This window comes from Enoplosus armatus, chromosome 21 (assembly GCF_043641665.1).
Source record: "Enoplosus armatus isolate fEnoArm2 chromosome 21, fEnoArm2.hap1, whole genome shotgun sequence".
Lineage (NCBI taxonomy): Eukaryota > Metazoa > Chordata > Actinopteri > Centrarchiformes > Enoplosidae > Enoplosus > Enoplosus armatus.
The window spans coordinates 9,926,449-9,937,348 of record NC_092200.1 but is presented as its reverse complement, the minus strand read 5'-3'; the positions used below and the strand labels follow the sequence as shown (position 1 = coordinate 9,937,348).

At 41.3% G+C, this 10,900-nt stretch overlaps 1 protein-coding gene across 5 annotated transcripts in view; it reads left to right on the top strand.

Annotated features, from left to right (window-relative positions):
- The first annotated feature begins 1,309 nt into the window (after positions 1–1,309).
- arfgef1 (ADP-ribosylation factor guanine nucleotide-exchange factor 1 (brefeldin A-inhibited)) overlaps positions 1,310–10,900 on the top strand; it is a 49,467-nt gene continuing 39,876 nt past the window's right edge. For all 5 annotated transcript variants that reach the window (XM_070928486.1, XM_070928483.1, XM_070928484.1 and 2 more), the window contains exon 1: positions 1,310–1,500. In XM_070928486.1, the coding sequence (XP_070784587.1) occupies positions 1,377–1,500 (124 nt within the window). In that variant the 5' untranslated portion in view covers positions 1,310–1,376. The remainder of the gene's footprint in view (positions 1,501–10,900) is intronic.

Below are 10,900 nucleotides of genomic sequence, written 5' to 3'. Positions count from 1 at the left end.
GTCTCTGATTCTGCAGCTCTGCTCTTATTTATGGATTCAGAAATGGTGGAACTGACACATAAGACATCCCAAAGTGAAAGTGAACTCTGCCGCCCACAACTGCCAAATCTGTGTTGTCAAATTGCCAGCTTTCCTGAATGTATTTTTGGTTTTACTTTTGCTAAATGTTACTCAAGGCTGCAAAAGGCAGTGTAGCAATACTAAACATGTAGGTACACACAGTCATAGGTGAGGTAAGCATTAAGCAAAGTGATGGTAGGATTAAATAAACAGATACTATGATATCTTCAACATAATATGAAATATTCATGTTTGACAAGAAATTGCAGGAAACGTTTCACATATTTGTGATTATCGTGTTGTAGACAGTTGAAATGTTTTGAAGACAAATAAGAGGCCATATGTAGGACTAATCATATGTAAAGAAGATGAAGGCCCACCACCAAAACACAGGACTTAAACCTGCCAGGGTCATTTGATGCATTAACTATCACTAGACAATGACAAAATCTGAGTAATTCATGTTTTAAGATTATGTTTAAGATTGTTTTTTATAACGATATTGAAGAGGAAAAAATATGCTTATGTCCTTGGGTAGGGGTGACATTAAAAATCCAATTACAGGCTCTCAAGAGGAAAAAGCTGTTTAATAAATATGAGGGAGGACAAGAATCAGATGTGGGTATATCAGTAATACGCCTAAATGCTGGAGTGAAACATCTTTATTTTTAATTATGATAATTTGAGAATCACAAAAAAAGGCTTATCTGTAATTTAGTTGTGAAAAAAATCACACATTGGATGCTTAATTTTCCTGTTTATACCACATATTGGCCCAAATTCAAATTTAAACAACAAAATACAGGCTTATATGAATGCACTTACATTTCACTCATAATTATACTGTATGATGTGCATTTATTGTAAGTATGTAAGTTGAAAAGTCACATGTTTTATTCAGCAAAAAAGAGAAATCCTGCCCATGTTGAAGCTGGCTTGCTTGGTTGTTTAATTCATAACATACATATATTAATGCCAGTTATTTTACATATGACTTTAATAAGCCAGTGTAGGCTTATACATGAGAGGAGAGGGCTTAGCTGTAAGACTACACTCATGTCATCTCTCCCCTCTCTCTCCCTGCTGCCTCACTGCGGCCGCTCTCACACGTACGTGACGTCGTTTCCTCTCTCCAACATGGCGCAGGAGGCAGGTCGTTAATGGCAATCTGAGGGATTTACCCCACCTTCTGTGTTTATTTATGTTTGTCTGTTAGGGGCTCTGCGGCTGACATTTGTAAAGGAATACATCTCCATTCGAGGCGGCTGCAGCCCCCCTTGGGACCAGGCACACCTCGCCCCAAATTCCGTTGCGACATGTTTGAGGGCAAAAAGACGAAAAACATGTTCCTTACACGAGCTTTGGAAAAGATCCTGGCCGACAAGGAGGTGAAAAAGGCTCACCATTCACAATTGCGCAAAGCCTGTGAGGTGGCACTAGGTGAGTTACACTGTTTTGGCATCACATTTTAGCTGTCTTGGACTCATTGATTTAGACACGTCATGCACCCTTTCACTTATTACCCGGTTATTCTGCAATAATGTCGCAATGTTTGACGACACAGAGTGTTTTCCATTCATTAAATGCCGGCTGGTAATATTGTCTTGAATTACAATTCAGCAAAACCTGCGTTTTTAATTGACGTGGCACGGGCTCCGTGGAAATGATTCCGTATAACACGGAAATGGTGCAGGAGGGGTGGGTGTTTGCAACACTGAACCGATGCTGCGAAACTAGTAGCGATGTGGGAACAGGCCGACCACTGGACAGACAACAAAGTTGCTATCGGCTGTATCCTCCTGCAATATCAAGCTAACCCACAACCACACCTTACACATCCATCAGCTGTAAAGTATATGCATCTAAACTGCTTAATCTTCTGTGTTTAACCCCATAGAGGTGAGATGTTAGTGTCTCTTCCTGGTACACTAGAGACGTAACCGTGTCCGTTCAGTACATGGAGCGTTGGAAGACATATTTGTCTTTTATTACATCTTTTATTTATTAACTACTTTATCATTTAACACTCTGGGCCCTCCTCTTCACTATTATGTTGTAAAACTACATGTGAAGTCGGGACAGTGAAAGCAGAAGGTGGCAGCTGTCAGTAGCACCTCTATGCTAGAACAATGTCAAGCTGTCGGAAATAACAAGTTATTATTTCCGGTCAGAACTAAAATAAAATTACAATTAAAATGCACGTGATACTGAATAGAGTACCAAAAATGAAAATACAAAAGGGGGAAAAATAATATAGTTAAGAAATAATTGATATGACATAATAGACTTGTCTTTCTTTTAGCATGTTTCTCCTCAACAGTACCAAGCTGTTGTCACATTGACTGCGCTTTTATTTTGAAGTCAACATCACTTAACGTCCGGTTTTAATTTAACTGTATGTGGTAACTTTATGAAACTATTTGTTAGCAGGTGTATTTTCCGAAATACGTCCTTGGAGACTACTACTAATAAATATACAATTTTTAAAGCGATTGAGACAAAACAGAAATTCACATAGCATCAGAGCACATTAAATGTTATCTTTGTAACACCATAGCTAATGTTTTTTCACATCCCAGACTCTTTTTTTCATCTGGTCTGTGTCCTGAAACAAGCTGGGGTTTGTCCTGCTAAGGGAGTAACATGACAGTGCCAGAGAAACAATGAGTCCATGTTGTGCAGCAGCCTAACATCCTACCTGTCCCGACAGTTGCTGCTTTTATCGACTCATTCAGCTGTTGTAGGGGTTTGCAATGGCCTTGAAGGCTAAATACAGCGATCCTTTTTGTCTGGGCTTGCTCTGATGTTTTGTAAAACCTACCCACCCACACAATTGATATATTCCTTCCCCCACTTGATTGTCTGTACAGCAACAGAAAAAAGACTGTGCGGACAGAGTGAGGCTCTCTCTAGTATGGATTCAAAGGGCAAATACTCCCTAAATCGGAATTTGCATAGTGCTGCTCCAGTGATCTGAGTCAGCATTGTTTCTTTACCTGGTAATCAGAGCATGGAGATTTGAATTGATGATGTCATCAGGTCGCTCACTCCATGGGTTTTATTGAAATGTAGGCCATCCAACTGTAAGTCAGAAAATAACCATAAACCAGTAAAACCATCATGGCTGCTGACTGTCATATAGCGTCCTTGCATTGTTCACTGTTTATGGAGCAGCTCCATATTTTTTCTCTGGATGACATCACCACTAGAGTTTCTTTGATACCGATTGAAGTTCACCAGCTCACACTGAATTCTATTTCAGGGTGTACTTTCCCTTTAAAAAGCAGCATTAGTCACACTGTCAGTGGCTGTGGGTCTTCTCAGGTCAGAAAAGGAAACAACAATGTTCAGGTAAAGCCCTAACCACTGTGCAATAGTACAGTACCAAAATGACGTAGTATAAAATCTCATCATAATGAACTATCTATGCTGCTGATGTTCAGCCATAAAGTAGAAATCTACTAAATGAGAATCTCTGCAATGAGCGTAGCAGCACTACAATTGTAGTACATATCAAAAACGACTGGGTGACCCAGTATACTGAGTGACTTACATAATCCCCTCTAGCACTTGGGGCTCTGAGACATCTCAGAGAGAGTGCCTGTGCCACTGAAAGTTCTCCTGTTATTCATTGACTCTGCTCAAAACTAGGTATTATTTGAGTTGTTTCTTGTATAACACAAGATGGTATTTTTATTTAGTTTGCATTCCTTTTTGATCATATCTGACTCACAGATTTAGACTCACTGTACTTGTAGTGAATCACCGCACTTAAAGTATAGAAATGAGGTAACTGGCTAGGCTACCTTTGCCAGGCAGTCCACCGTTCTCACTCCCACACTGACCTTTCTCTTGGATTATCAAAATGTCACTCAGCAGTTTCCCAAAAAGAATACCATCTCAATATCTCACACACGCTGAACTGCTGCGGTGCAAGGTCCTATTATCTTTGGATCACACCGCCGGCTTCTTTGAGAGGAGCTGTCTAATAGCAAGGAACAGAAAGAGGGTAAGACAGACGGTTAACTCAAACTATCAAAGGCCCTCAGGCTGTATATGTCCACCACCTCTCAGAAGCCATCATAGAGGCTTTGGTTCATTGTTGTCATGCTAGCTTCATATGATGCTGGCTTTGTGGATGATCCCATTGTTTTTAAAGTCCTCTCTGGCTTAAGAAGTTCACATGGCTTTGCTGCTGCTGAAAAACATTCACACTGTGAGGGCAGCAAGCTAAATCGGGGGACTCTGTACAAGCTAACACGCCAAGAGGAGTGAGAACTTGTTTCCAGGCTAGTAGTCACTTAAGGAGTTGAGTCCTGCTGAGCACATTGCTCATTATCTCTCCCCATAGGGTGTGTGATGGGGGGGTCAGCTTCAGAGGTCACAGCATCCTGGAAAAATGTTGCAGCTGTGTTCTTGATGCCTCCCCTTCAATTTTTGTTACCTGCAGATGCACATTCTGTTCACATTCCAGAGGCAGCTGCTGGAAAGTGAACTCCACTATGTTTGAAGCTTTGTTGTATACTCAATATGTCTTTGTTTGTTTATTTACTCAGTACCTATAGCTGTAGCTTAAATTTAGTGGCCAATACGTTGTAATGTGGACAAAATGAATACGGTGATAATTGTTAAAAAGCATTGCAACATGTTTAATAAACAATTAGCTACTAACACATTAAGCAGACACTGAGCAACATCCCATTGTATACATCTTTGTTGCCACCGGACGAAATGTATTATTCAGCAGTGTTTGGTTCCTGGTTTGGTCCACCAACGCTTGAGAATAACATCTGGCTCTCATGGCTTTCTAAGTGCTCGATTTTCTTCATGAGGAACTTGTTTACTTCAGCTGTTTCACGCTGTGCAGGTAAAGGTACGGTTGGGCTTGTTTGCTGGAAAAGCCTGCTTTTGCTTTTATATGGGTATTTGTGAAAGCAGCATGTGAATGTTATGCCAGAAAGTTGTGTTTTGAGGGAGCGTTAATGTTGTCAATTGGCTTGTCAGCTTGCTTGCTCTGAGATATTGACAGTTTGAGTGCCTGTGGTGTGTTCCTGATGGTCTGAGGGGTTTGACATTCATTAAATCTGAATGTTTTGCAACATGGGGTGGTTATGAGAAAATAAATTACAATAAACTAGGAGCTAGCAAACAGTGTCCTCTGACTCTTGGCATGCTATAATGGTAGTGTTTGTTTCCATGAATTTATTTGTTAGTTCCTATCTCCTAATTTCATTCTCCTAATTTCAGTTTTCGCATGTAAAATGTAATGTCTGTTGCTGATTTTAAATGCTCTAAATCGTTGGTGATGTTGTTCTGCGTTTTGTTATCATAGCTTTTCTAGTTTGGGGTGATACTGAGTCCGAAACTTTTTTTTAAAAAAGTCAGAAGATATGCTGTCAATGTGTGCCTTTACTCTGATTCAGAAATGAATCAGTTAAATCATAAAGAAAGCTCTGAAATAGAGATACAGAGTTTAAGTCATTTCCTTAATTGATCCTCTGCCATATTATGGCCAGTAGCCATTTAATAATCAAAGGCTTTGAAGATAATCTTTCTCAACTGTATAAAAAGCTAGCAGAAGTCATGTTGCTGAACACTTGACCATCACGTTTCATACATGGGATTTTTGCTTCACTGTTAAGATTAAATTTAGACCAAACACAGACGACATTGTTTGTCATGTTCAACTAATGCCACTGCATTTGTGGCATAACTGTGGCAAAACATTTTCCCTCCCAAGGTCAAAAGAACCTTGAACAAAAGCTGTGAACACAGACAAAATCAACAAGAGTTTGCAAGCTGTTATTTTGTACCAAACTCAAGGCCACTGCCTGCATGGGCCATCTTTTCTTTAAAGCTGGCAAACCGGGCAGGGAAGCCAAATGTACCTCTGATCATTAAGGATGGCTAACACATGCTCCCGCATGATAAGCTGCACCATAGTCACCACATGCTCACCCATGATAAGCACCAGGCTATAAAGATCCTGTTTGTTAATTAAGGTTTTTACCATGATTCCCAAAAGACCCACACAGCCTTCCAAAAATATGTTCAGGAGCTGAGAGCTGCTGTCCGGGCAAGCCTCGGATGTATGCACTCTTACTGAATAATAAAAACTTGACAACCTTTTTACCTGCATCCTTCATATTTCTGACAGAAATTTATCAACCCAGAAGTTGTTGCAGTTTCATTCTGATTTCCATGCAGTGGAGGCACACCCGCTAACCTGCTGATGAAACTTGAAGGCGTTGCTGGGGATGCGAAAGTGTAAATGAAGGAAGAGATGGCAGCTGTCAGCCATTTTGATGTCACCTTTATTTGTCAGGGTGCAGTAAATGTTCATGGCACTAGATGAGTTATCCCAAGGCTGTTCCACTGTTTGACTTTTACTGGAATCAGATATATGTGCAGTGCAGTTCAGTTCAAATTCTTAAAGACAAGACATATTAAACTGTGTTACAGAAGCAGACATGCTTTGTGGCAGCGTCTCCCCTTCTGTGAGAATGTTGTGATAAAAGCCCATTGCTAATTCTCAGTCCAAGTTGATGTCTTCAGATTTCCTGTTTTGTCCGACCAACACTATGAAACCCAAAGAAATGTAATGTACAGTTCTTAAAAAAAAAGAAAAGCGGCAAGTTTCTCACATTTGAGAATTGTGAACCAGCAAAAGTTTGGTGTTTGAATGTGCTGTATGTGTTAGAAACTACAGGAAATATGTTGAGATAAATTGTTCCACAATCAAGTCTCCTGCTACATTGCCCTTAAGGAAAGAGAGAAATGAGAAAGGGTGAGGCCCTCGTGCCTGGTTTCTGTCTCGTTCCTCCCCTCCAGACTAAGTGCAGACACTTAAGCTGCTTGTAACCCCAAAGGTTGACTGGTCTTCAGATAATGAGCAGTGGGGTAGTCAACATGGCAGGGCCAGTGCCTGCTCTGAAAGCATAAATAATCCTTTTATCTATACGGAGGAGACTGTTTAGAATTTAGAAGGAACAGTGTTTTTTTGCCTTCCTCTTTTTTAAATTTATTTTCTTACACTGATACCTCCATACATAATACATTATTTCTCTCCACTGATGCCTCCTTCAGTTCAGGTGATAAATTAATTATAGCGCAAACAGATGAAGCGAATGAAGAGAAACCCTCCCCTCTCTCTCTTCCTCTCTGTCTCTGTTTCATCTCGTGGTGCTTGTATTTATTTGTACTATATCTCTCTTGTATTGATCTATCTGTATTCATCAAGGGAAAGTTGATACCAAGCAAATAACACGTCACCAATTACTGAGGGGGGTGGGGGGCAGTTAAAAAGGAGGCCATGTAAATTAGGCGCTTAAAGTTGAACCGATATTAAAATACATTTTTGCCACTAAGTCAGTGTATATATCCTTGGTGTTTGTTTTTGACTTGTGTACTTACTCCGTCAAAATTGTAGTATGGTCCTCTCCAGTGGGCGTGAACTAGTTTCCACTTTCAGAGTGAAAGCTAGCTAGATAGCCTAGTTTATGAGCTTCCTCTTTCCGATGGGAAAGATTTGCATAAAAACAGCATGATGGGCTCTGTAGGCTCTCCGACATTTTGAATGTTGTAAAGAGGCGGGGGCAGGTTTAAATTGCTAAACGGTACATAACCAATGCTATGTGGGCTTGTGGAAAAAGGGAAAAACATGTTGTATCAATGTTTGTAGGGTATACAAGGCTCTAACATCCTTTAGGCAGTAGCACAACAAGGATGTTGACAGTGCGTCTCCTAGCAATGGCAGCTCCCAAATGTCAGTTAACTGCCGTGAAGGCTTCAAACTTAAGAGCTGTTTCCACAAATATATCCAAAAAAGTTTTGCGTCACACAAAAAGTGAGGAGAATTCAAAATTAAATTTGACTTTAAAAGCAAAGTGAACAAGTGATTTGGTTGTGAAAGTCTCACATCGAGCACCTTGAAGTTTTTACTCCATCACAGCTTCCCGCCAAGCATGCTGGGACCTAAACGAGGGCAGGCTGGATGAGAAAGGGCACTTTGGCTGAATGAGTTGAGAAGGATGCAGTTCACAGCACACACATTTATCTTCCAGTGGCTTGCTATTAATCTCCAGCTTATGCAGCACAGTCCTGCACAATAATAATACCCCCATTTCAGAGGACAGAAAGTGCAATTCATAGCGTTAGAGCAGGAAAGTGCCAAATCATGTATCAGCAGTGGAGTTATTAAAGATGAATTCATTTCAATAACAAAGCCAACAGCTGAGTAATCAAGGCCATGTGGAGGCCGAGTGCTTTGTGACTTTTTGGCTAGAAAATGAGAGCCTTGATTCAGCCATGAGAGTGAGACTATTGATTAGACACAGGCTTACGCGAGTGTGAGTGAGGGGGTTGGTTGGACACACGCACGCAGACGTAACGCACACATACAGGCATGCACGCACACATGAGCGCACACACAATTAGGTAGCCCAGACAACCTCTGACAACACTGTTTCCTTCTTCCCCTCCAAATGTAATTACTGCTGTGCAACCTTTTCCTTTCAGCCTGGACAATAGAAATGTCAGGGGTCTGATTTTTCTCAGGCTCTTCGTGGTGGTCTCAGCTGCCCCATGTTTATCTGTGTTTGGTAGGAGGTGGAGGTGTACACCTACACATAGATTCATCCTCCGATGAAACAATCTTAGCGGGTGCAAAGCTACCGTGTAGTCTTTATTATTATGCCTAGTCTTTATTATTATGCCTGTGGTCTTGATCTTATTACAAACTGCTCACAAAATGCTGTTGCTTGATTAATGAATACACCAGAGATGTAATAATGTTTACGGCCCGGATAATGGGGTCAGTGTTGGACTCTGAATGGAGATAAAACTTTACTTTTTACGCCTTGCGCCATCATAAAGTTTATGTCCATCTGAGTCCTGAGGCTTCTTTTCTTGTCTCCTCAGTTTATCCTATCCCACCAAACACACACCTTCTTTCTCTTTACCTGCTTGACCATCCTTCTCAGTCAATGGCTCATATCTGGAGACACTCAGTCACCGTGACCACCATGTTTTACTGAGGTGATGGCAATCGAGTACTGGATTGAAATTTAGCTGGTCGCTGTGTACGGAGTGGTTTAGAGCCAACCATGGGATCCATGCCAGATGCATATGGGCTCTAAGCCCTTTGAAATGGAAATTGTACTGCAGGAGGCGGAATGCCCCTTTCTCAGTCTCCGGCTCCTCGCTCAGGTGATGGAAACTGAGTCAGGCAATGACCTCTGACCTCTCCTCTGTGTGTGCGCCTGAGTGTAGAGATTGTTGGAAGCTCATTAGGAGGGAGTCTGTGTTTTCATACTGCAGATTTTTGACCCACCCAAAGGGCAGGAAGTGATTAGGATGCATTGAAATCCTCTCCATTTTTCCTTCTCTATTCTCTTCCCTTTCTTTCTTTCTTTCTTTCTTTCTTTCTTTCTTTCTTTCTTTCTTCCTTCTGTGGTGCAGGGTTTTCATGTAAAAGGCCACACAGCCAAACCATGTCTCACTACAGTGTTGAAATGAGCCCCAGCATACTGTTCCCCTCTAGTAGCCTTGTAATATGAGCACACACTCATACAGCACGTGGACACAAACCATGGAGCTGGCGAGAGAACAGGTTTATATTGCTGATTTGTTTTGGAAGCCAGCCTCGTCCTTGTCCCTGCTTTCTCTCGCTCTCTCCCTTTTCTCTCCTCACTCTACGTCTGAACCCGCTGTCCCCTCCCAGCGAGCTGTTTTCTTGCTGCTGGTCTTGTGACGTACTGCAGAGCATCTCCAGAGAGCTGTCTGTTTATCTCTGTCCCTGCCGCCAGTGGAGCCGCTGTGTACAGGCTCTGCTGTGTCTTACTTGATGAAATGTTAGAGCTCTCGTGAGATTTTTCGTGTATTAAATGTGTGTGTGTGTGTGTGTGTGTGTGTGTGTGTGTGTGTGTGTGTACTGTATCTGTGCATGTTTGATTGTGACTCTGTGTGGGAACATCTTGCTAGCAGAGTGTCTACTTATTGAATTAGTGTTGATCCAACAGCTTTAGTCAGCAAGAATATTTGCCCAGGTGTGTGCAGCCTCCCAGGCCTGTCATTGCATTGCCCTACCTGCTGTACACACTGTTGACTCTATATGATGATACCATTCAGATGATGATGTCCACTAAGTGGATAGGGGTACTTTGACAGACAGGTCTTTGTTAGACTTTGGTAAGAGATATCATCTCTTGTTTTCCAAACTTTTTAATTGATAAGGTATATTAATTGTAATATTACTTTGATTGTTGTACACCATTGCACTCCAGATGTACCATCTCTTTTTGTACACTTTTAAAAACCATGAACTTATTCCCATCACACAGCTTTGCAAGAGAACCACATGAACAAATAAATAGTAGCCATGTTTTTTAAATGAAATGTCCACATTGACAGCATGCGCCAGTGAGCAGAGCAAGCAGAGCCCCCTTGGGTTGAAATAATGATCACTTGGCCTCTTTCAACAACATTTTGCAGATGTACTCTACCTCGGATGAGCTGCTGCTGATTGAAAACTGCATTGGGACTTCTGCATTTGTTAATGCTTCAGATGAAAATTTGAATCCAAACTTTCACAACAGATTCACGCTAAACTCTCCACAGGTGGTATACAAAAAACCTGTAAGACCTTTTGCAAAACACTAAAGGAAAGCTGTGATGCAGGCTACATTTTCTTATGGCATAAGTTATGTTTACATTCAGTGTTACTCACCACAACGCATTGCGTGTATCCTCAAGGTCTAACAAACGAGTCGAGTGCATTTCCTTCTTCATGAAACATTTTTTACTTGTTAGCTAGTCTTCTTCTTCCCTGCCTTTGTTGGCA